At 47.3% G+C, this 26,810-nt stretch overlaps 1 protein-coding gene across 1 annotated transcript in view; it reads right to left on the reverse strand.

Annotated features, from left to right (window-relative positions):
* Positions 1-67: 67 nt before the first annotated feature.
* LOC115531496 (arf-GAP with dual PH domain-containing protein 1) overlaps positions 68-26,810 on the reverse strand; it is a 28,804-nt gene continuing 2,061 nt past the window's right edge. The window contains exons 2-11 of the mRNA XM_030340806.1: positions 15,653-15,780; positions 13,825-13,916; positions 10,984-11,066; positions 8,023-8,135; positions 7,739-7,885; positions 5,831-5,914; positions 3,362-3,424; positions 3,028-3,099; positions 2,158-2,386; positions 68-1,102 (exon numbers count right to left, since the gene is read on the reverse strand). Of these exons, the coding sequence (XP_030196666.1) occupies positions 1,074-1,102; positions 2,158-2,386; positions 3,028-3,099; positions 3,362-3,424; positions 5,831-5,914; positions 7,739-7,885; positions 8,023-8,135; positions 10,984-11,066; positions 13,825-13,916; positions 15,653-15,780 (1,040 nt within the window). The 3' untranslated portion in view covers positions 68-1,073. The remainder of the gene's footprint in view (positions 1,103-2,157; positions 2,387-3,027; positions 3,100-3,361; positions 3,425-5,830; positions 5,915-7,738; positions 7,886-8,022; positions 8,136-10,983; positions 11,067-13,824; positions 13,917-15,652; positions 15,781-26,810) is intronic.

Consider the following 26,810-nt stretch of genomic DNA (forward strand, 5'->3'; position numbering starts at 1 on the left):
TCGATAATATCATTATAATATAACTGTGTTTATAAAAGTTGATGAAATAAATACTAAACCACAAAAGTTATTTGTAGATTCATCTGTATTGACAATAAATTAGTTATGATTAAAAAAAGTATCACCTTTACCAAATAAAAAACAAAAGCAACAAAACAAACGAAATTCTCTTAAATCAAGGGAATGAATCCAGCAATTTTTAAAAGGAGCAATTGTACAAAATAAAGGACAATCCTTACACATTACAATCCTTAGGAATGCATCTTCTCTCTACGTTGACCCAGTTGGCTTTCTACAGTGATCCAACTCAAAACATCTCAGATCCTATTTTGACCCTCTAAAGTTTCTCTGCTCTAACGTAAAAAAGCAGAAAAGTCTAGCTACGTCGTATGAAATAGTGACCGGTTGGTATATATCTTCTTTTGAATGCATAATGTTATGAAAAAGCACCTTGTCCATTGAGATGAGACAGACATTTCGAGGCCCGAAGGATCAAATACTTTCCTCCCCATGGTAATGACAGACAATGAAAAACGCTCACCCTTTTCAACTCACACTAAAGCCACTGCATCGAAAAAACTGTACATTCAATAAATTATGTGTTGTTTTTTGGGATCAGCACACACACACATCGGTAGTACCCTACATTACATACTTACACTAGATTACAAGTAGTGATGAAATGTTCACAAGACACGATGACATCAGGCGGCCCCCGAGCATGTCTGAAAACATGGAGCTGGGATTCAGGATGGATGACGGATGGGTAGCACAGGACGGGCCGGGAGGGGGGGGTGTGTGGGGGAGGGGGGGCACAAGGGGACGTGGTGATGACATCATATCCTTTAACCTCTCCGACCCCGCTCCTAAAACATGTGCAGGATCCCGCATCTTCTTAGCGTTAATATTAATTGATCTGTGGTTCTTTTTTAATCCACTCCTCTTCATCCTGGTTTGGTTGATCCTTCCAGAAGCCGGGGGGCCCCTGGTCCAACGCACAGGCTGCTGTTTGGGGGTTCCGGACCAGGGGCCGCTCCGGTGAAGCCGGGGCCTTGTGAAGGGCCCCTCTGTCTTCAAGGCTTGTGTTTGAAATGGGCCTCCACTGCAGAGGAGGAGACGAGGACAGAGGAGACATCAAAGGATGTCTCCTAGTGAGGACTGATGTCTCTCACTAGGAGACATCAAAAGCCCTCACGCACACACGTACACACTTGTTGTATGTTGTACGAACCTGGCACTTAATGTACGTACTTATTGTATGTTGTACGTCCTGGCACTTAATGTACGTACTTATTGTATGTTGTACGTCCTGGCACTTAATGTACGCACTTATTGTATGTTGTACGTCCTGGCACTTAATGTACGTACTTATTGTATGTTGTACGTCCTGGCACTTAATGTACGTACTTAATGTTGTACGTCCTGGCACTTAATGTACGTACTTATTGTATGTTGTACGTCCTGGCACTTAATGTACGCACTTATTGCATGTACGTCCTTTCACTTAAAAATAGTACTTTGTGTAGCATCTTATGCTAGCTATCTTTGTTGTACACGGGGAAGGGGCTTACTTAATGATTGTGAGTGCTTGTCACTTGGTTCTATTAACATCCTTCCTGTACCGACTGCGATATATTGCTGTTTCTCTTTCTTCGGACAAATGCACGTATTGTAAGTCGCTTTGGATAAAAGCGTCTGCTAAATGCCCTAAATGTAAATGTAGATCGCCGTTATCACTCGCCATCGGGTGATGAATCAGAACCATGATGTCATATTATGCGAAGTAAGTTACACATACAAGATATTATTTTGCGTTAAAATCTATAAATGTCTACAAAATACAACTGTACAGTCATTAAAATAATTATATACGCACATTATTATAAAAACTAATTCTATGCAATGTGCAAGAGGGAAATCAGAGCATGACCCCTGGATGGAACATGGTTATGCATGACACTGCTCGCCACTTCCCCTTCTACTGCTCGAACATCCCCTTCTTTATAAACTCTCCATATAACCTTCTATGTTCTGTCATCAATGACCCATGAGTCATTCATTCATAGATTATTAATCGTTCAGGTGCCAGAAGTCATCCTCAGCCAATCGATACGTTTCCTCCCCCAACCGGGTGATCCCATTCGTCGATTTCTGTACCTGCGTATTCCTGCGGCCTCATTGGTCGGTTGATGACCCGCTGGAAGGAGGCGATCCAATCGCGCTGCTCGGCCTCCGTCTCGCAGGCGAACAGGAACTTCCTGTCGGGCGTTACTATGGTGATGCCGTGGGGCCAGTGGTAGCCCTGGGTGGTGGGGGGGAGGCCGGGGAGGACCGTGTAGCTGTTCTCCTTACTGCCGATGAAGACCTCCCCCCGCGCGTACGCGTCCTGGGGGGGAACACAACGAGGATCGGATCAGAGCCGCCGGAGCCCTGATGGGAGACGGACCTCGGAGTCCTCCTCAACACGACCGTCCCCCTGGACTTTAACCGCCAGCACAGGTTACGAAGCGTAGAACTGCAATCGGTCTAACTGTTCATCACAAAGTATTTGTACTGTCTTTACTATCTTGACCATCTGTTTGGAGGAGAGATCTCGTATTCGGCATTTTATATGTTCTTTGTATTCCATGTATCACATTTTATTTTGGACTTAATTCCTTATTTTCTTTTGGCTTCCCTTTTCACCTGCTTTGACGACGTGAACATTTGTTTCCCATGCTAACAAAGATTCATTGAATTTGATTTAAAGAAATTTTGACAGAGAGAGAGAGAGAGAGAGAGAGAGAGAGAGAGAGAGAGAGAGAGAGAGAGAGAGAGAGAGAGAGAGAGAGAGAGAGAGAGAGAGAGAGAGAGAGAGAGAGAGAGAGAGAGAGAGAGAGAGAGAGAGAGAGAGAAAGAGAGACAAGGAAACAATGAGAGGAGAGATGAGAGAATGTGCCTTCAGTGAAGAGAGGACAACACATGTCTGCTTTCTAAAGTGTTGCAGACATCACAGTCTGATCCCTAATGAAGACGGCTCCTACTCACCAGGGGGTCCTTAAAGTACATGAGCCTCCTGTCATCCATGGTGAACCACCTCTTCTTGAAGCCCTCCGTGTGCTGCGAGACCACCACAGGTAGAAACACTCAACATTAATCAGGTAGCAGACTGGATTACACATCGTCTGTTTGGGGTTCATTTCAATGCATCTGTGGAGGTGGTGGATTAACTGGAACGTGGGGATCAGTTTAGAGTGTGTAGAGGAGGTGCTGTTGGTGGATTAAGTTGAGTTTTGGGGATAGTTATATACAGAGGTGATGGTGGTGGATAAGGTGAAGTTTGGGAGTAAGTTATATGCAGAGGTGGTGGGAAGTTTCTGACCTTTGGTCCGGTCTTCTCCATAAATCCTTCCTTCATGAAGTTCCGGGTCAGTTTAGGCACCAGCTAGAGAAAGAGAAAGAAAAAGAGAGAGAGAGAGAGAGAGAGTTTATTATGCACTATAGATTTAAAAAAAACTACCACCTCATTGTCAAATTCTTGTGCTTCTGTAAAGTTACACAAACAAAACCTTTTCCTGGCAAAGCCTTCAAACCCGAATCCTTATCAACTTGAAAACAAAGACAAGCACAGCCCTATTTTATGCTGACGAGCAGACCAGCGTCAAGTGCTCACTTTGGAATGGATCAATTCTTTGACGTTCCCGAAACAGGGCGCGATCCATCGCTCATGGGGCGGATCTGTCCATCGTCTAATTATCTTAATCCATTATCGGAGCGTTGCAACGCACGCTCCCTTTCCCAACGCGCGCATTAGGGCTGCATTATTAACAGAGGTGAGTGGACAATGCCCTGAGCGCTTGGTGAGAACAAGATGGATTCATCCTATACCTCCTCGATCCGCTTGATTACAGAGAAGACATACGCCATCAATCCAATTCAATTAGCTGCGTTTAGAGGGGACATGGGTGGCATTATGATGTTATTTACATCATTAATAACTATCTCATTTACATTTGGCAGATGCTTTTATCCAAAGCGACTTACAATAAGTATGTTTGTCAGAAGAAAGAGAAACAATATATCGATGTCGGCCAAATGCCAAGTACTAACAATCTCTAGGTTAACCCATACCCTGTATACAACAAAGATAGCTAGGATATTAAGATGCTAAGTAAGAGCTACATTAAGTTCCAGAATGAACAACACACAATAAGTAAGAGGGTTGGGAGGGGGAGGCTATGCCGAGTCTAGGTGAACTCTGAACAGGTGAGTCTTTAGTCTTTTGCGGAAGCTGGTGAGGGACTCTACGGTCTTAATGGCGGTCAGACATTAGCCTGGGTATACCCATGCTGCCTTGCGTGCGATTTAATTTCGTGCTGCTAGGGCAGCCTGGATTCCATGGATCCGATTTTCGCCTGAGATAGGAAACCAATCACAGAACGGGAAGGGACGGCAAGACGAAGACGACGGCAAGACGATGACGACGTCTATGTGACACACCGAAGCTTGTAGTTTACGGATCCAAAATGGCAGCAGACGCGTTACCTTTTCAATGCAGCCTTAGATAGTGTTCCAAGTAATTTAGAAGCAAGTTTATTTTAAAAAAAGAGCAACTTCCGGCGTTAAACTCTTTCATTACCAAGAAGGATGACTTTGCCCTGCTACCAACAGGCTTTGATTGGCTATGAGCTACGTACAGACTCATATGATAGACATTCGGAACGCCCAATAAATGGCTCCAGGCAATCTTCAACCACGCCTCAAACACGAGAAAATGAATGTGTGGTTCCCAGACCTCATCTCAATGTAGAGTGAGATGAGGTCTGGCGTTAGCCAGGCTACTCAGACATTGTTCCTGTGATGGATCTCTTCCTTTGCCTTGTCTTCTTTTGTTAATTGACCTTCAGGCAGGGGAAGCAGGACTCTTACTGCACATGCTCAGTGGGTTGCTGTACCTTCTGTGTAAAGGTTGGTTTCTTCAGGGATACGGTGGATGCAATGTGCTGACCACTGCAGCGGCTGGGTGACTGACAATGGATTTACACACCAATAGCGGATGAGGTGAGAATCCCTCCCACACAGGCTCACAGCATTATGCAAGCGCCTTTACATGAGTGCCTTGCCATAAAAACGTGTGATACTTATTTTTGCTAAAGCATTGTTAAATGGATGCACGATATGTCTACAAACTGTTTGTCCTATAGACCCCTCGGGAAACAGGAACAGGTGGATTGATCTGGTCTAGCTGTCTACCTTAACCGGTAGAGCAAGGCATTAACACTAGCCAGGGTCAAGGCTTAGATCCCCACTGGGTCATCCATACGAAGAATGTATGCAGCGCCCTCCCGATGTTGAAGACGCGGTAGACAGAAGTGTCCACCAGGTGGCGCATGTCTGAACGGCCTGCATCAGTGTAGCTGCTGGATCTGCCATCTGAGGGTTGTGAGAGAAAGATTCTGCAAAGAAACCACACAGAATAACCTCCCTCTCTCCGCAACCTGCCTGTTTCAGTCCCATAGAGTGCTGCACTTATAAGTGCACCACTGATTGACGGGCATGTTTATCCTACGCACCAATTAGGTGAGAAAAAGACGCGCCTTGATTGGGCAGCAATGGGGCGAGAGCGGGAGACATCAAACGCTCTCGTTCAGAGCAGTGAGAGTCCGCTCAGAACGTTTTATTGTCACAGCGCATTAAACTTACTAATAGCTGACGAATGCCGAGGCCGTTTCCAACACATTACACTCCAATTATAGCTCCTAAATCATAGCTGCTGCCGCTGTAGCGGTGAGCTGCTGCTGAGCGCCGGTGTCTCTCTGCCGGCTCTGGATGTGTTCTGTAGGCGGCTCACCTCCTCGTCGCTGGCCCCGGGGAAGGCGACCTGCAGGTAGTGGAACCGAGCCGCTCGGATGGCGTTGAACCAGTCGACCGTTTCCTGGGCAGAGAAACACAAGGGGTTACGTTTGACTGGCAGGACGAACCGCAGCAGGACAGGGAAGAACCGGTTCATGGTGCACGTTCTATTATTAGAACGGGTCCTTTCTATAGGAACATATGAGGGTATTGATAATAATAATATGACAGAAATAAATAATAAGAACAAGAATCATAATAAGGATAGTAATAATACTACTACATCAATAAATAATAAGAACAAGAACCATAATAAGGATAGTTATAATAATAGTAATGCATCAAAAAATAATAAGAGCAAGAATCATAATAAGGATAATAATAATAACAATACATTTATATAAATAACAGCTTTATAAACACATAAATTAACAAATGAGAAATGTGTGCCTGTCTGACCAGCCGAACCAAATACAGGTTCAGTTTTCCCCATCCAAACGGAATCCCCCACTTAAAAAAAGAACCCCTGGTCCCCTTTAATAACGAGCAGGGTTGTGTGAGAAGTGGGTCAGCCCGGTAGGGGGGGGGGGGGGGGGGGGGGGGGGGGGGGGGGGCATACTAATGGTTCGTTCCAAGGTCGTTGCTACCGTGTCAGCGGCTTTTAAGAAGAGCTTCAGTGCGAGAAAACCCGGTGAACTCTATGCAACACCGAGCATAGGACCCATTACGGCCACTGGGGGGCGCAGTGCACTGAACAGCAATCTGCTCCTACCCGACACATTCATTGTTTTGGTTTTCTATAAAATGACCGATCCTATTTCTTGAAATGAAGGATTAATGACCCCTGCATTTTATACCATGATATAAAGATTTCCCTTGTGAATTCTCTTTGCGAAAACTGAAGTTGGAAACAGACAAACAGGATATTTGTTGGTTTTGCTCTCTCTCTCTCTCTCTCTCTCTCTCTCTCTCTCTCTCTCTCTCTCTCTCTCTCTCTCTCTCTCTCTCTCTCTCTCTCTCTCTCTCTCTCTCTCTCTCTCTCTCTCTCTCTCTCTCTCTCTCTCTCTCTCTCTCTCTCTCTCTCTCTCTCTCTCTCTCTCTCTCTCTCTCTCTCTCTGCTGATGATCTATGTACTCAGTACTGGGTTCCCTCAAAGACAGTAGGACGAAGACGATAGAGAGAGAGAGCTCTACAGAGAAGGAAAAAAGGCGAGAGAGAGGGAAACTCTTTTAGAGAAACTCTAAAAGACTAGACTAGCACATCCCATGAAAGAAAGAAATGTGAACACAAGCACGCACACACACGCACACACACACAAACCCAATGTCAGGCAAGCATGCTCTTTGTGACCATGTAGATTAATGCCCTCTGAATTTAGCTGGCAACCAACTCCCACAGACCACTAGCATCTGGCTGACTGCATCCAATATGTCTTGGGTGGTCCAGCAGGGGTGTGTGTGTGTGTGTGTGTGTGTGTGTGTGTGTGTGTGTGTGTGTGTATGCTGTCTGCACTCTTATTTATGACAAATGGAAATGGCGTTGCTTTCCATATGGAAAGCAAATGGTCATCAGTATGTCTGTGAGAGTGTGTCTGCGTGCATGCATTTATGTGTGTGTGTGTGTGTGTGCGTGTGTGTGCGTGCATGTTCTTTCTGTACTCACTTATCTTTGGCAAGAAAATGGCCATGATCCAAATTAAGAAGGAAATGTTAAGAAGGAAATGAAAGGTGATATATATGTATATCTATATCTATATAAACTCCACACATAACAGGGTTTACCAGAACTCAGCTTCACACACACAACCACACACACCACACACACACACACACACACACACACACACACAGACACGCACCCACACCCACCCCCCCTCCCACCCCTACCCGGCCCCTCTGGCTGCTACCTTGGCGTCGCTGTGGTACACGAAGATGTTGCGGGTGCTGTTGTCCTTCAGGTAGGTGATCTGCAGGCCGCACGGGTTCCCGATCTTGGCCGGCTGGAAGGTGGCGTTCAGCGTCTCGATCTTCATCACCGCCTTGGGGTCCCTGGCCTGGGAGAGGAGGGGGGTGAGACAGGTGAGCAGAGAGACACACCCGGAGACACCTGGAGACAGGTGATCCGTGAGTTGAGCGGTGAGGTGAGCATGGAGGTGGCAGTGGTAACACGTCAGTGCGCGACGGCGCTTACATCCTGCTTGTTGAAGTACTTCAGGGCCCCCTCCCGCTCCGACAGGATGAACTTTCGGCTCAGGAACTGGCCGTTGTCTCTCCCCCGTTTCCATAGAAACCCCTCTCGGTAACCTGGGTAGTCAAGGGAGGAGAGGCGGGAGGAGGGTGAGGAAGGGGAGGAGGGTAAGGATGGGGGTGGAATGTGTGTGTGTGTGTGTGTGTTTACTCTGAAGAAAAGCCTTCATAGGTGATGTGAGAGGCAGGAGACGGGATACAAGAAAAGGAAGAGAACCACACAGAGTGGGGAGGAGAGGGAGGTGAAGAGGAGGAGAGGAGGAGAGGAGGAGAGGAGAGGAGGGATGGAGAGAAAGCTGCAGAAGACAGAGAGGGTTTGAGAGGAGGAGGACAGATATTTTGAGTAGGTGTTTAGACGATGATGAGTCAGCAGGTCACCTAGACCCCTGGCTGATACAAGTTACCTGAGAGAGAGAGAGAGAGAGAGAGAGAGAGAGAGAGAGAACGAGAGAGAGAGAGAGAACGAGAGAGGGAGAGAGAGAGAGAGAGAACGAGAGAGGGAGACTTCTCTCTCTCACTGCCACGGTGCAAACAAAGTGTCTGCACGGTGTGTTCCTCTTTCCTAACTCTGAATAGCTGATGTTAAATCCCTTCATGTTAATGATCATGATGTCATGCACGAATGCACTCACACTCTAAGGCACGCGCGCACGGACCCACGCACTCGCCGTGTCCTTCTGAAACCGATCTCGAAACATCGCCTCAATTCTCACTCTTCTATAATTGTTGTCTCAACCTTGACAGGTCAAAGTTCTTCAGACAATGGGGCACAACTCCACTACGGGTTACTCATTGATATGCAGGCTTCCTGCATTATGACTTTGAGTACCGCTCTTATCTAGAGCAGTGAGCGTTGGTTACTGAATTACCGATCTCATATCGCACAGGACAAGGAGAGCAATGAGGGGCGGTTTGTGGCTATGTATACATCAAAAGGGGGGGTGGGGGGGGGGGGGTTTACTCACACGCTATTGGACTGGTAATGAGCAGTCGAGGACAATAGACAAAAGAGCCAATATCAGGTTGGGTGACAGCCAGTGCTGTCTTACATCTCCTGATTCTCTCTGTCTCACCCCCTTCTCTCTTCCTCTTCAGGACTTTACAACAGACCTTTTCGCCTCCTCTCCTCCTTCTACCCCTCAGACGCTGCTTCCTCCCTCTCCTTCCTTCACTCTTTCCCTCCGTTGTCTCTTCACCTCCGCTCCGTCTGTAGTCATCCCTTCATCCGTAACCCCCCCCCCCTCCCCCGCCCGCCACATGTTCCCTTCTGTGTTCTTCCCTCCCCAGGGGAGGATGGATCGATTTGGTATCCCTCTCTCTCTCCCTCTCTCTCACACTCTCTCTCCTCCCTCCCTCCCTCTCTCCTCCCTCCCTCTCACACTCCCCTCCTCCCTCCCTCTCTCTCTCTCTCTCTCTCTCTCTCTCTCTCTCTCTCTCTCTCTCTCTCTCTCTCTCTCTCTCTCTCTCTCTCTCTCTCTCTCTCTCTCTCTCTCTCTCTCTCTCTCTCTCTCTTTCACTCTCACTCTCACTCTCTCTCTCACACTCCCTCTCTCTCTCCCTCCCTCTCTCACACTCCCTCTCTACCTCCCTCTCTCTCTCTCCCTCTCACACTCTCTCCTCCCTCCCTCTCTCCCTCTCTCTTTCGTTGTTCCTCACCCCTCTGCATCCGTCTGTCTGTTTGAATCCGTCTTTCATTATCATGACACTCAGGCTTCCACTGCCTTCACCATTCATCTCCCCCTCTCCTCCCCCTCTGGTCACCCTCTCTCCTCCCTCTCTCTCATCTCTCTGGCAGCGTCCATAACAATCTTAAATTAAACATTCACCTACATCGGCATTACCTCATCAATCAATAGTCCTCCCCCCCCTCTCTCTCTCTTTCTCTCCCCACCGCCTCCTCTCACCCAAACATCCTTTCACTCAACACCCTCCATCTTTACCTTCTTCATCAACCCCACCCTAACCCTGCTCCTCCTCACCCCACCTCACCCTGTCACTCCCCTCCCTGTCTCTCTTCATCCTCGCCTCCTCTCTCCCCCCCCCCCCCCCCCCCTTCTAACTGTGTTTATTGCCTCCACATTGTGGATCAATGCTGACATTGAATATCTGAGGTGAGGAGCTCACTGGCACGTTGCACGCACGCACGTACGTACGCACACACAGACACAGACACACACACTGACACAAAGGCACGCACGCACACAGGCACGCACGCACGTAGGCACAGAAACACACAGAAATACACACGCATGCATGCACAAACAGAAGCATATACACACACAGACACACGTACACACACAAACACACACACAGACACATTCACAAACAAACATGCCAACAAACGCACACAAATAGATGGTACATGTAAGTGGATAATCACGTTATACCGTAAAAGACAACACGGTGTGTGTGTGTGAATAGGTTTATGGGCTCCCCCACTCCAGCTTATGGTAAACACATGAGGTCATTGTTAGCCAATAGGAGAGCTTGATCTGAAACATGAGCAAGGGCGCAGCAGAGTAAGATGAAATGCACTCGCCCAAACACACACACACACACACACACACACACACACACACACACACACACACACACACACACACACACACACACACACACACACACACACACACACACATCTGACTATAAAATAACTGCAGCCCCCTACGATAGCGTTTTGTGAGGGCGTCATCAGACGAACCATGCATTAACCAACCACCACATCACAACAACACAACCACAGAGAACCACCCACAGAACCACACAGAGAAGAACAGAGAACCACACAGAGAACAAGAGAGAACGAGACAGAGAACACAGAACCACACAAAGACAGGCCCTCACGCAGAGGTTTTAAACTCGGTGATGAAAGTATGTATGTGTGTGTGTGTGTGTGTGTGCTTACCTGCAGAGTAGGGCTCCTGCTTCTCGATGAACTCAAACTCGTTCCTCTCGTACCTGGCTCTGATCCACTGCTCCCTCAGTAATCTGGAGAAAGGACAGAGACCAGGTGAATATCTCTCTCTCTCTCTCTCTCTCTCTCTCTCTCTCTCTCTCTCTCTCTCTCTCTCTCTCTCTCTCTCTCTCTCTCTCTCTCTCTCTCTCTCTCTCTCTCTCTCTCTCGTACAAACACAGCAGTAGGAGTTGTTCTGCGGACGTTAGGGACTTAAATATAGAGATGTTTGACTTTGTGAACTTGACTCAGTGTTTTCGACCGTTTCCAGACACTTCAATCCGAAGCAACGTCCGGGGAACCAGAAGCAGGTGGAGAGGTCAGGGCGTCCAGGTTAAGGTTGAGGCTGTTCAGAGAAGCAATACAGACTAGGCTGACAATCCCCCCCTCCCCTAAGGCCACCCTAAGCCCCTCCCCAAACACATGACGAGCAACATGTCTGCCGAGCCCTGAGGAAGTCTCCGGTCATGTGGAACGAGGCAGGTCGACTGACAGGTCAGCCAACCAATCGTTTCGTCTGGGCTGTATGACCTGATCGGACGGGCCTATCACAGGCCAGCCTCAGCCACAGATACCTCTTAGTTTCATTTTATTCTGTCAAAGCATTTAATTTATTGATTGCTGTTGGGTTGCAAAGAGAAATTCGTCCTTAAAGGACAGAATACCTTCAGTCATGTTCAATGCGCATTGAACGGGTGCCAGCTCTACTTATGTCAATATTAATGACGTTATGAATACGAGTTTGTTTGAGGAATGCCGTTGAATTTCAGGGTGAATGAAAACAAATCAAATCGTGATACGAGCGCCAGGAAGAGAGCGATGTTTTACATCAAGGCTGACTAATCAAACCAGATCAGGGGTGCAGTGATTCAGCACTACCGTAAACAAGACATTCTCAAAAAGGTGAGTGGTAATAGTCAGCACATCACCAAGCCAACGCTCTCTCTCTCACTCTCTCCCGTTGGCATTCTCTCTCTCTCTTTCACTTGACGTCCCCGTATCGTCTCTTAACCTTACCTCCACACAGAATGTCTTAGCGCTAGCTTCTCCCCTTTCCTGTTCTCCTGCTTTGCAAGTGTGCACACAGTTAACGCTTAACGGCGCAGTTTCATCTAAATCTATATTTTATACGTCAAAAACGTACGTATCGGACACAAAATTGACAATCTCAGCATCTTATTGGGGAGGGCTAGTGTGTGTGTGTGTGTGTGTGTGTGTGTGTGTGTGTGTGTGTGTGTGTGTGTGTGTGTGTGTGTGTGTGTCTTCGCTTTAGGACGAGCCACCAGAAGGGGGGAGGGGGGGGGGTAGAGAGAGTAGAGCTTGAAGATGGACGATGGACGGTGTGTCCCAAGAGGCAAGGGTGGATGAGCGGGGGAATACCCTGATCCCAACACACACACACACACACACACACACACACACACACACACACACACACACACACACACACACACACACACACACACACACACACACACACACACACACACACACACACACACACCCCAGCGCTCGCCCCCAGTTGGCCACTCGCTCAACCTGAATGTGGCGCAGAAAGAGGAAGCTGTCTGTGCTCCAGCCCGCTCTGGGCGGTGTGGGAACCGATGGCTGTTTGCCCTGTTCCCCTCAGCCTTCTCAAATGAAGTTCATCAGATAAGCGGCGGAACCGGTTCCCCCCCGGCTCGGCTTACAGCGTGAGGCGACTTCACACGGAGCGGGGGCCAAGACAGACTCCCCTCGGAGGTCTGACACACCGACATGTTGATGTTATCAACTCAGTGTCTGAGTAAGAACCGTGTATGACCACATGATTCACCTACAAGCATAACCTCGTGTTAACCTCACCTGGATTAAAGGGGGTGTAGGTACGATCGGGAGTTGTAAAGAGAAATCAGTAAAGAGCCGGATGTTCAACTACATTAACATTACATCTAGGAGACGCTTTTATCCACAGCGACTTACAGCGGTTCATTCACACATTCACACACCGACGGCGGAGTCAACCATGCAAGGTGACAGCCAGCTTGTCGGGAGCAGTCAGGGTGAGGTGTCTTGCTCAGGGACACCTCGACACTCAGCTAGGAGGAGCCGGGGATCGAACTAGCAACCTCTCAGTTTCCAGCCAACCCGCTCTACCCCCTGAGGTAAGCCGACCCAATAACTTACCAACCGTCCCCTCCCTCTCTACTTCCTCCCTCCTTCTTTCTCTGCCAAAGTGTTGCATTTCACCCACCTGTGATTTACAGGCAAGGTGGGTTACCCGAACCAATCATGGATTGGTCAGACATGAGCTGGGAGGGTCTTGAATCTGAAAGTGCTCATACTGAGGCAGGCGAATTCAATTGCCACAGTGGATTTACCTCACGATAATTTATAATTTATTTATCATTTATGACAAGCTACCCTCAAATTACAGTTCCCAAATCGCACATACGGCACCTTTAAGTAGATGAGTTGTGTATGGGGTTAGGCATAGGGGGCAATCAAACCGGCAGTTATTCAATCAGTACATTCTACATGCACACAATCTCTGAAGAGGGCGGATTGTCTAGATTTAGGTGGGGTTTGGAATGTTCTTTGTGATTGACATGTATGGCCTCCAATGAAACAACGGCATCACTGTGGTGCTAATGAGGTCCCGCCCACCATCCAAATCATTCCAGTGATTCCATTGGCTGCCTTTTAATTGCATACATGTTTGTAACCACAACAAAGGTGTTCATTGGCCTCCTGAAGCTGAACCACACTCCTGTCACGCACCCCTGTCTAGAGACGCTGTTGGTGGGGACTCACTTGCAGTCGGTGTGCGTGGGTCTGTAGTAGAACGGTGGAACCTTCTGCTCGTACTTCACCCTGGCCGCCCGGTTCCCCGCCGAAGACATCAGCTAGCCGCCGCAGAACGCAGAACAGAAGGAGATGAGAATTCCGAATGGATAGGTAATATGTTTCAAATATCACACCTTTACAGAAAAATATATTGTCGTAGTAAATGGGGAAATTAAAGTAGGTATATGACGATGGTTCAGTCAGAAAATTCTCTGTCAGTCTCGGATCTCACATATTGAATGAGTATGAAACAGGTTTTGGTGTTCCACAGGGATGTTGTCTTGGTCCTCTACTGTTCCTACTGTATATGCTACTGCTTAGCGATTACAGCACACACTGTAAACTCCAATAGCTATGCAGATGATACAAGTTATGTATTTCTGTTTAACCAAATTTATACTAATGCTATTTTCTCCCTCACCATCAGCTGTCCATTAGGACAGTGTTCAAGAAGGTTTTTTTCATCTGAGAAAGACTGCAAAAGTTGCAGCCAATATGAACTAATCAGTGGAAAGCTGAAAAACTGATAATTGCGATGCACCATTTACTGGCAAACACTTTGGAGGTGCTCCAACTCATTCACAAACTAGGAGGAAACAGCTTATTAGTCCAGTCTTAACTGCCATGCATTGGCTCTCAGCATCATTCAGTTTACCTCAAAGTCCTTCTACTTGTGATTAAAGCGCATATTGGGCTTGGATCCACCTGCCTTAATGCCTGGATGACTGACTAGAGAGAGCTCAGGTCCTCTGAGGCTGGCTTCTTCAGGTTAACTTCAGAACCCAAGAAAGTTGGTGATGCAGCATTTATTAATTATTCCCTTAGACTTTGGAACACGTTACCTTGAGCAGTCAAGGGAAGCAAGCTCAGTAAAATAATTAAAGTGGCAGTTAAAAAACCTATCTCGGGAAAAAAAAGCTGTTAAAACCCTATCTGAGCTTTTAATTCAGCATTTTATAAGACAAAGGAATAGCTGTGATTAGCATTTTATCCACGCTGCTTTCTCAGCAGATTCGATTGTATGGATAGATTGTGTTTAGTTTTTATCTGCAGTGCTGCTCTGTATTGTAGAGCACTCTGCTGTTGTTTTAGTTGTTGGTGTGGTGGTTCTGCCTTATGCGCTCTATCTCTATGCTGCATTCTTATGTGGGAAAGGTGCTGTAAAAACAAAGCTTCAATATTAAAGCCGAACAGAGATGTAGCCACTGAAACATTGCAGAACCTCAAATCACCAGTAATAACACCTGGAAATGTGCGATGTCTTCCTCTGGCCTCGTGAGACCATCCAGATATTCAGGTTTGCGTTTCACAATAAAAATGTGTCTGGGCTCGGCAGAACAGTAATTGATTTCAAGATACGGGCGTGGCCCCAAACTGTCTCTCTTCTCTCCCTGGACTTCAGGTGGGCAGCGACACATTCTCCTCTGAGAAAGCCTCCATGCAGATTTGTGTTACTCTTTCAACGTCATTGTTCACTATTCTATCCTATTCAATCGATTGCTCCGTAGATTACAACGGTTTCTTTCTGTGCCGCCATTGTTGTAGTTATTTATTGAGACTGTGGTGCCTGTGTTCCTATATTAATATGCGTGTGCATGCGTGTGCGTGCATGCGTGTGTGTGTGTGTGCATATGTGTGTGTGTGTGAGTATGTCAATATGTGCGTGTGTGTGTGTGGCCGCGTGTGTGTGCGCGTGTATGTATATGTTTGTGTGTGTACGTGTATCTATATGTGCATGCCTATGCCTTTGCCGGTGTGTGTGTGTATGCGCGCCTGCGTGCGCCTGCGAGCGTACCTCCACCTCGCTGGCCTCCCAGCTCTCCTGCAGCGGCTTCACGCGGCTGATGTGGGGGATGCTGCGGTGCAGCAGGGAGCAGGCCTGGCACACAAAGACGCCCAGCGTCAGGGAGGCCCAGTCCGGCTCTGCAACCACACAGGAAGGAGAGGTTAAAACGGCTTTCAACGCTGGAAGCCTTCACCGACCCCCTCGTCGCGTGACTTGCACGGTGTTTCAGCTGACTGTGGGGTTCAGCTGAACTGCGTTGTAAGGTTGTATTGGCGTTTCTGATATTTTGACTTTTATCGATGGAAGGAGTGTTAGAGTTTTTTGGAAAGCGATAAACAAATTAATTATTATTCTTACTTAAAGAGAGAGAGATTGAGAGAGAGTTGATGAGAGAGAGAGACACAGACAGACAGACAGACAGACAGACAGACAGACAGACAGACAGACAGACAGACAGACAGACAGACGGACAGACGGACAGACGGAGAGAGGGAGAGAGGGAGAGAGAGAGAGAGTTGATGAAAGACAGAAAGAAGGAGGAGGAGGGATTAAGATAAAAGTTGAGGCACTAAGGTCAAAAGGAGAGAGCAGGAAATGAGAGAGCGAGAGCGAGAGCTAGAGCGAGCGAGAGAGAGAGAGTTGTGATGGAGGGACAGATAGGAGGAATAGGGGGGAGACCTCTGGTCATGAAGACATTGGGCCAGAGGGGAGGATCAAGGTGCAGGCTGTAAACGGCAATATGCTGACACAGCGCGTCTGGGTAGAAGTACAAAGTAAATGAGGCATGTGTGTATATATAGCAGTGGGGAGAGGTGTGGGGACAAGGGTGTGTGTGTGTGTGTGTGTGTGTGTGTGTGTGTGTGTGTGTGTGTGTGTGTGTGTGTGTGTGTGTGCGTGCGTGCGTGCGTGCGTGCGTGCGTGCGTGTGTCAAGATGGTGTGTGTGCATAGTCGTGCCGGATTGTGTACCTGCCTGCTTGTGAGAGTTGGGGTGATATTGGGTATCTATATGTTGTGGGTGCCAGTTTGATTGCATGTGTGTGTCAGGGAAGTGTTGTGGGTACATATGTGCGTGTGTGTCAAGGTGTGTGTGTGTGTGTATGCGTGCATGTGTGTTTTGCAATCCCAGCATTGAAATCCCCCAGACAGGAAGGAGAGTCACAGATTTGTTTTTCTGATTAGAGAGAAAAGTTACCAGGCTGGCTAGCTACAAAAATGATAGACACACACACACACATGCACGGCGCACACACAAACAAACGTTCTCGTCCACACACACACACACACACACACACACACACACACACACACACACACACACACACACACACACATGCACTCTTCATGTGTAAGTTATTACTACCTAGTCACCTGTCGTGAGGCTGTTGCTTGGAAACAAGGCATGGAGGACTGCAACAGAGTTTCATGAGAGAGAGAGAGAGAGAGAGAGAGAGAGAGAGAGAGAGAGAGAGAGAGAGAGAGAGAGAGAGAGAGAGAGATGGACGGCGCTGATGGAGCAGAAAGAACCAAGCGATACGAGGACGCTAATAAATAAACTAAGTACACAGAGTGAGTGAGTCAGGATATTTCTGTATCCTGCTGTGGCTTGAGGTGGTGGGAGGGCAGAAGGGGCTGGGGGAATCGAAAGAGGTGGGAAGGGGAGGAGAAATAGGAGAGGAGAGTGGACCAGCGGGAGGCAGGACCAGCCAGAGCAACAGGGTTTATTATGTATTAAAACAATAGAGAGAGAGAGAGAGAGAGAGAGAGAGAGAGAGAGAGAGAGAGAGAGAGAGAGAGAGAGAATTCATGTTATTATTAACGTTATTAATATTACCAACACCCTGGCACCACACACAACGGCTCACTAGTGAGAAGCCATTGTCCCTTGTTTGGTGGACTAACATGAACCCATCACCAGAGAGAGAGATGAGTTGGAAGGGATGGAGGAAGAGAGAACGAGAGAGAGAGAGAGAGAGAGAGAGAGAGAGAGAGAGAGAGAGAGAGAGAGAGAGAGAGAGAGAGAGAGAGAGAGAGAGAGAGAAGAAGGGATGGAGAGAGAGAGAAAGAGAGACAGCGAAAGGAAGAGACACAGCGAGAGAGGGATTGGAGAAAGCAACATTGGTTAAATCCTCTCGATGATCATCAACCACGACATTTCCGCACTGAAAATAATGTCCTGATGAAATCCCAACTTGGCTTTTTACCAAATGATCGTACAACGAACCATCATTTTCACACTCAGCACCATAATTGCCAGGCAAACAAACAGAACGAAAGCTTATTATACTCCCGGTTTTGTTGATCTCAAAACTCGGATATACATGCACGAGCGTCCGCTGTTCAAACGGCTGGAGAGTTGGAGAGAAAAACGCAGAAGTGTGAAGTTCAGATCTGCAAAAAACACAAGACTCTACTAAAGCCGTTGTCAGACAGGGATGCAGATCCAGTCCAGCCTTGCTCCACGTATACAGCCATGAGAGTCATTAGAAGCGTGGGCAGCATCTGGCCTCCCCTAGCAGACTCAGAAGTCCGGTGCTTTTTGCAGACGATGATGTAATGCTGTCTCCAACCAGAGAATTGTGATCTTGATAACCTGCATAGATCTTGGCTTGGACAGTGAATCTAACAAAGAAACTAAATAGGATAGACCAAAATTATTTCTAGACACGATTTGACCTTGGCAATAATGATACCTTGCTGCCCTAAACGTCAAACCAGCAGGTAGAGTTAATCCATCCTCTGTATCTAATGGGAAACACCATATAAGGTATTCAGAGCAGAATTAGGGTGATACCCATTCATTATTCAAATTCAAAAGGGATTTTTTTTTTTTACCCTGACGTGAACACGAAAAAGCCCTCCACTCCAGAGACCCCCTGGAGAGAGGACCCTCCCAATATGCTGGTTCTGGGTCCTGGTTCCCAAAAAGCACTGAGCCCCCAGACTCATCAGACAGAACAAAATTATAAGAAAGAAACTAAAATAGAAAACTAAAATACTAATATTGGAAGAATTAACTAAAAAGCATTGACTAGGCCCAAACAGAGATTCCACAGTGGCAGAATAACTGAGCACAGTGATCTAAACTAAGGAATCCTTGCCTTTTACAGACTCTATTTTAACTGCAATTTTAAGCAAAATGAAGAGAGACAAATGCAGGCCGACAGACCGTACTGGCAAAAGTCAGAGAGAAGGCGTGAGTGAGAGACACCGACTTTACTGAGACGAGGCAGACAGAGAGTCACACAGCGTGCAAAGTGCTGAAGACAGGCAGGCTCTGAGACTAACGAGGTACAGACATTAGAGGAAGGCAGCGTTCATTAACTAATGATCGCTGCTCGTCAATCTGCTCAGGGAACAATAGAGGATATTAGAGAGAGAACGACGTGTGATGGCGAAGATGAACGTCGCTGTCATTAAGATGAGAGGTGGAAAGTGGAAGCAAAGAAAAGGCGGAAAGGAGATAAGGGAATAAATTTAAAAAATACATCCAACATAAGGATTCTTGACCACTATTTCCCCCTGTCCCGCCACAGACCACCTCGATAGCAGCTGTCTTCATGTTCATGTTTGTCTGCCGTGTTTGTAGTCCCAGAGTGACTCCTGTCACTCTGGAACTACAAACATGGGAGACAAACATGAAAGTCTCATGATTTCCGATACGGTTTAGATTGAGGTCGTGGTGCGAAAAATGGGGTTTGTATTTGGTCACCTTCGGCTTGCAGTGTGACGAAGGCGAAACAACCCATGAAACATTTCTGCTGGGTGTGTCTGCCAATAAGAAGTGTTACATTTCACACACTTTGGATTGACAGGCAAGGATGGATTGTTAAAACCAATCAGTATATGTTGAAAAATGTTCTAGCAGCTCGACAGCAGAGCTGTCGAGCTGCTAAAGCTAGCGAGCTGTCGTTTGTTTTTGGCGGAAGGTTTTGGAGGGAGGGGGAGGAAGGGACATTTTTTGTTGGAAGCTTTCAAAAACGAGGACTGCAGGTTTTCCAAACTGCCAAAGGGGATGTTTTTTTATCATCATATATTTTTGAATTCATGTTATTATTGACAATATTATTATTATAAACATTATTAGACGCCCTGGCACGCCACACAACCGCTCACTGGTGAGCAGCCATTGTCTCTTGTTTGGTGGACTAACATGAACCCATCACCAAGGAAACCAACAACACCCGTGGCATCGCCATGGAAGCATGCAAGGGCCCAGAACATTCCTCCCAACACCTACCCAGAACTTCCCAGTGTGGGCAGCCTGTCAGCCGTCACAGCGGCCATCTGTCCCCTCCCTCTATTGTCCACATTCTATTAGAAGAAACCCCACTCCTCCCGGAGCCAGCATGGGAGAGCGAGGAACAGGGCGGCGGGGGAGCTGAATCAGGTTTAATGTTCTCGATTGTGATAACTCTGGCTGCTCACTGGGGAACATTCAGAGCAGGGGCTGCAACGTTTCCAACGGTTGACGCCCGATTGCTTTGCCAACGGATCGGTGAGAGAGCAAAACGGAGGATTGCAGCACGAGCTGGTCATTAAAGATGGAAGCTACCTGGAAAACGAAGAACCCAGGACAGCCCCGTATAGGTGATGGGAGACGGGTACCGCAAGCGACCAAGGACAGAGCGGACCGCGGGCTCCCCCAGGGATGAGGAGGAGCAAGCGACAACATTCCAAGGGGGGGGTGGGGGGGAAGGGGGGTACATACAACCCTCCCCCCCACCCCCACCCCCCTGACTGATCACGTTTTCACTTTAATATTTGTATCATCTCAGATTATCGATTCTGAAAGATTGCTGGTATGTGTTAGCTTCCTTAATGCGTCTAAACCCTACCTGGTTGAGGTAGGGTGGTGCGAGTGACGGAGGTGGTGTTGAGGGCCAACGCTCACTTTAAAGAAAGCACGACTCAAAGACGACTCATGCCCCCACGCTCTGCTTCATGACGTCTGATGGTAGCGAACACCGGGCGCCACAGTGCGTTGGAGGGGGCCCTACTCTCCACGCAGGGAACCCCCCGCTGGTCGCTGAGTCAGGAGCTAATTGGAAGACCCAATCTTTATTTATAGAGAGACGTCCACCACACGGGGAAGGAGCCCCTCGCTGTTCTGAAGGGCTGTTCTGCTCCGAAGGGTGTGTGTAGGGTTCGCCTAATTGGACGTGCTCGGAGGGCTGGCGTTCATCATCAGCCCGTGACACCCCAAGGTGAAGGCTGTGAGGTGCTCCGTCTTCAGTAGCTGGTCTGGGGGGGCCAGAGTGCTGCACTAGGGCTGCTAAACCGGCAGGATGGATCGGTGCAGAGGATCCACAGACCCCCAGGAGTCCAGAACATAAAGTTAAAACATGGAGACTGCTGATTGGGCGAGGCGGCAGGGAGAGAAACACCCGATGAAACAGCTCAGTCCATCCAGCCTGCAGCTCTTATCGGTTATGGGGGGGCTGTTTTTGGGGGGCTGTTTCTGGCTCGCATTGTCACAAGAATAGAGACAAGAATAGTGAACCCCCCCAAACCCCTCTTACACACTTATTGTATGTTGTACGTCCTGGCACTTATGTACTTGCAACATCCTTACTGTATAGACAGCGATATATTGTTGTTTCTCTTTTTTCTGACAAATGTACCTATTGAAAGTCGCTTTGGATAAAGGCGTTGGCTTAAAGGCCTGAATGTGAATGTTAATGTAAAATAATAAAGAGAGAGAGAAAGAGAAAGAGAGACGGAGAGGGAGAGGGAGAGGGAGAGGGAGAGAGGATTATAGTTTTCTGTCATTCCACTGCACACTTCACCAAGTCTGTTCTAATAAAGTAACTTGAACTGGGAACATGCAGTATCCTTCATGGTGTATTGCCTCCCATCACTCTTACACATTTTCCCACTGGGAAATTAAGTCTGTGTCGTGGATCTCTGGGAGGAATCTCCGAGTTTTATTACACCACGTTTGTCCGCTTTCATGTTACCACGGCAACAGTTTTTTCAAATCATGCCTAATTTTCCAAAATTAGGGCCAGTATTTTTGCCACACCTAGATAATGTCCAAAAAGCCGACACAGAAACTCAAATCTCCAGATGGTATATGGAATAATGTTAAACTGAATACGAATAAGTAATAAAAATGTACTGGTAGAATAATGTCAGATTTGATTCTACGGTTGGAAGTAGCATCCATTGCAACGGTTTGTTAATCATAGCAGTGGTCTGCTATACAGAAATAACGGCTGAATGTCATCATTTACCGATAAGAACAATTCCAGCTCATTACTAATCCTCAGTTATGTTGTTCCTCAACAATCCATCGTAAAGCGACTAGGTGTTTGACTCCAAGCCGAAGGTTGAGGGTTCGCTCCCAACGGTCTGCCTGAAGCCATCCCTGAGCAACAGGACATTGCTCCACCTGCTCCTGAAGGACACTGATCATAAGTTCTTTAGAACAAGGCGGGGAGGAGCCTGGTTCTGCTCTCCAGCCGGTGTATCGCCGGTGAAATAAATCATTTGAAAGCAACAACAGCTTTCATTTTAAAGTTCACATATTTAATCACACATACGTCCTCCTCAGAGTGACGTTACACGCTCATCCTCGCTGGCTTGTGTACTTGGAAACATAAAATATACCTGAGGTTCTGCCTGGACGACGGTATTTTATTTGGTCCCAGATTTGGAGAGAAAAATAAAAATGGATTTAATTTAAGTTGATTCGTGACGGAGAGTGGAATGATATTATTTCATTAAAACATGATTTGATTCTAGGTTGGTGTGATTTGATTCTGGGTGGTTTCTCGGTGCATAATTGTGGCAGCACATCAGACGCGTTGGCTTAATCCAACATCATATCCTCGGTAACATGAGGCTATGTTGGCGTTAAGGGACCTGTGTGGGGGGGGGTCTGGGGTTTGGTTTCATGGAGAACCTCGCCCTGCAGAACGGGTTCCAGAGGTGGACCGAAGAACAGGAAGTGAATACATGAACGGAGGGCTTGGATTACACGAGGTAGAGTCTGTTGAGTCTATCTATCATGCGTTTATAAATACACACACACACACACACACATAATACATTTATAATAATATACATATACATATATATATATACATACAAAATGTACTTGACTGAAAGCTAAAGCAGGGCCAAGCTGCCCTGCCCCAGTTTAATTGTTATTAAAGTTAATAAAAGTGTAGCAGTGTGAGGTTTAAGAGTGTGTAGTGTGTTTGAGTGTAGGAGTGTGTAGTGTGTAGTGTGTCGAAGTGCAGGAGTGTGTAGTGTGTTAAAGTGTTGCAGTGTGTAGTGTGTTTGAGTGTAGGAGTGTGTAGTGTGTCGAAGTGCAGGAGTGTGTAGTGTGTTTAAGTGTTGCAGTGTGTAGTGTGTTAAAGTGTTGCAGTGTGTAGTGTGTTTAAGTGTTGCAGTGTGTAGTGTGTTTAAGTGTTGCAGTGTGTAGTTTGTTTAAGTGTTGCAGTGTGTAATGTGTTTAAGTGTTGCAGTGTGTAGTGTGTTTAAGTGTCTCAGTGTATTAGTGCGTTTAAGTGAAGGAGTTTGTAGTGTGTTTAATTGACGGAGTGTGTACTGTGTTTCAGTGTCGGAGTGTGTAGTGTGTTAAAGAGTGTGTCATTTGTGTAAGTGTAGGAGGGAACTTGAGGCGATCACTCCCGACCTATCGGCCTCAAAACCTTCTTCTGAGGTTTCACCGGTTCAGTCACTGTGTTCAAGTGGGCGTGGCCGTAACAGCCAAGCATGCGAGGAGGGGAGGGGGGGGAGAGAGCAGAGTGAAGAGGAAACCTGGGCTTGGCTCCCCCCCTCCCCTCACACCCACCTCCCCCCTGCTGTTCAAACCTCCAAGAACACAAGGTCGGAGAATGAATGGCTGCCAAGTTGGCGTCCTCCCCCGTCGCCCCCCCCCCCCCCCCCCCCCCCCCCTCCCCCCCCTGCTCACCTTGAGACCCTGAAGGATGCTGGGAGTTTGTTAGTGATGAATAAACAACCTCAGGACTCTATTCTCACTATTCTCCGCGAGTCCCTTGACGCACCGCAGTGGAACCGGTCCGACCGTTGGGAGAATAAAACACCAACCTGCAGCAGGTTTGTCTTCCCCTGACCTCCGCCCCAGAGACCCTCCCCAGAATGAGGCTCCTGTCTGGGGCGGACCGTCCAACGGTGTGGGGGTGAGAACCAGGGAGAACAGAGACTGAGCAGCCGACGCAGCGCAACATTCAGAGTTGGTCGTTATGTTTGTGAATCGAGAACAAAGACATAGACACCAGAGAGACACGAGCGAGAGACCAAAGAGAGAACAGAGAGAGACCAAGGAGACACCAAAGAGACACCAGAGAGAGACACAAGAGAGACACCAGTGAGACATCAGAGCGAGAGACACCAGAGCGACACCAGAGACACCAGAGAGAACAGAGAGACCAGAGAGAGACCAGAGAAAAACTACCTGCAAAAAAACCCACAGCTGAGACTTACAGGAGCAGATTCAAGCAGTTGTAAAATGGATTTGTGCTCGCTCATTAAAATGCTGAATTAACATAGTGTTCTTCATCATTTTATTTGTGAGGAAATTTTTCACAGATGCATTTTTCTGATGCATTAGTTCAAATTTGGGTTTACGAATGCACACCTTTTGGGCATGTTCTCAGATTATGAAGCACGGGTGTGCAATTGTGTTTTGCACCAACTGCGCTGCAATAATTGTAGCAAAAGGATTTGTGCACCCGTAACACAGATTTGCATACTCGTAGACCCTATTTTGTGTTTACAATGGCATAAAAAATATTTACGACTACAAATGTACTGATACACATTTGTGACTTTAGAGTACACATGCAAAATAAATATAGACGACTTCAAATTTACTGTGACTTTAGTGTACGCATTCAAATTCTGCAGTTACAGGTGCTAAAGAGTTTTGCTACAATAATACTTTCATAAGAGAGACACCAGTGAGACAGCAGAGAGAACAGAGAGACCAGAGAGGCACCAGAGAGACACCAAAGAGACACCAGAGAGACACCAGAGAGGCACCAGAGAGGCACCAGAGGGACGCCTCTAAAATTTACGATCAGAAAGAACACAGTGTTCAAAGACGTCAGATAAATCCCGTCTGATTTGAATAAAGCGTTATTCATGACGGCGTTCCGAACATCCATTTATTAATATGTAAGCCGTAAAGCTTTAAAGCTACACCCACTTGAGCCAATAATCACAGAGGGGGGGGGGGTGAGATAGATGGACTCACCCAAAGGTGAGGGAGACGCGGTGAGAATGACTCGGCATAAAGGATGATGTCCTGGCAGAGGGCCAGTGAGGGCCAACAGAGATGGTTCCCCGGGGTCCTGGTGGATCGTAACGGGAAGATATGGGCTGGATAAGGTGTCTGTGTGTGTGCGTGTGCGTGTGCGTGTGCGTGTGCGTGTGTGTGTGTGAGTGTGTGCGACAGAGAGGGAGGTTTATAAAGATTACCATACAGAAATGCACCTGCATTAGGTATAGCGAAGGTATTACTCCTGACTAAAGTTACAGCAACAACAAAACCAAGTTTTCTTCACAAATTATGTAAATTATGTAAATATAGTGCTACTGAAAAAGGTGACCCAAACCTCTACCTCAGAAGTCATACCTGGGTCATACAGAAGGTGATGTGCAAGAAACGTTCAGAGCACTGATTCAAGGTAAAGGTCAGAGGTACATACATTCACATGCATGCGAGTGTGTGTGTGTTCTTACATGCTTGTGTGTATGTATGCTAACGTCTGTGTGCGTTAACCTGTATGTGTGCGTGTTCTAATATGGTTGCCTGAGTCTTTGTTGTGTGCTAAAATATATGTGTGTGTGTGTGTATGTGTGTGTGTGTGTGTGTGTGTGTGTGTGTGTGTCTGCGTGCGTGCGTGTGTGTGTTTTAATGAAACTCTACCAGCGTGTGAGAGAGCCCCAGACCCAGTCTCTCACCTAGCTTCACGTTACTGAGACCACAGCTCATACCTTCAGGATCCCTCGGTTATGAATTCAGCTGAGAGATGCTCTTTCTCTTCGACCGCATGGGGGGGGGCTAGGACAACATGGTGGATCTCGAAGAGGCTTGCATCTCCTTTCCGTTAACCTAACCTCAAAACATGATGCGTACACATCCTTTGTGTTAACCTAACCTCAACACATGATGATGACATCTCCTTTGTGTTATATGAACCTCAACACATGAGTACACTTCCTTTGTTGTTATATTAACCTAAACACATGAGAAGTACATCTCCTCTGTGTTATATTAACCTAAACACATAATAAAAGGGGAACTGCTCAATATGTATCTTGTCATGTATGTGGCCTGAAAACGATGCGCGTGTGTGTGGGGGTAGGTGAGGGAACTGTAGAAAAAGTACAGTTCCATTGCTGGCTAAAAACAACAAATTGGTATTTTTGGCGCAAGTGCCGACGGCAGGCTGTTTTGTTTTATTTACAAGCCGTTTGGATCTGCCATCTGTTCTCCTCACAATTCAATCATTCCTGACTGAAAGGGTTTTAGAGAATAGGTTCACCAACTGTATTATTACAACGCACGTCTGAATTCATCGCGAACGGCACACTAAACACCTTTTGCTAAGCAGCAGAAAAGCAACACAAACTACCGACTAAATAATCTGAAATTGAGGAATGATGTTTCCACGAGGAGTCGGACCCATTAGTCTTCATCTCTCTACGGCTCTGTGGCCACAGAGCAGAAGGTGATGGAGGGATGCGTCATGCACCAGATACCGCCGGCGAGACTCCATCCTTTCCTCTCAGCCATCGGAAGATCCTCTCTCAGAGGCTGTCGCTACGGGGTGACGGACGATGATGTCATGGGCTCATAAGTGGAATTCCTAATGCCTGTAGGTATCTGTGTCTGGAGCCTATAGACACAACACACCTCCATCCAGACCTCCGTCCAGACCATGACGACAAGACCTCTCTCTCTGCTGGCTTTCTAACCTTCTTGCCTTGTAGGGCTAGTCTCCTAGCAACAGTGGGTGGGTGTTCGAATCCCCCATCGGTTCTGGGTCCAAACATTGGAGGTCCACGGGCTACAACGGCGATCCTGTGCAGGACGCCCTAATCCTTTTCTCTGCGGGTCACTTGGAAGCAGTGCGGCCGCACTTCATGGAGTTAGGCTGCAGGCGTGTTGAGGAACGCACACTTTAACGA

Source organism: Gadus morhua, chromosome 18, assembly GCF_902167405.1.
Source record: "Gadus morhua chromosome 18, gadMor3.0, whole genome shotgun sequence".
Classification (NCBI taxonomy): Eukaryota; Metazoa; Chordata; class Actinopteri; order Gadiformes; family Gadidae; genus Gadus; species Gadus morhua.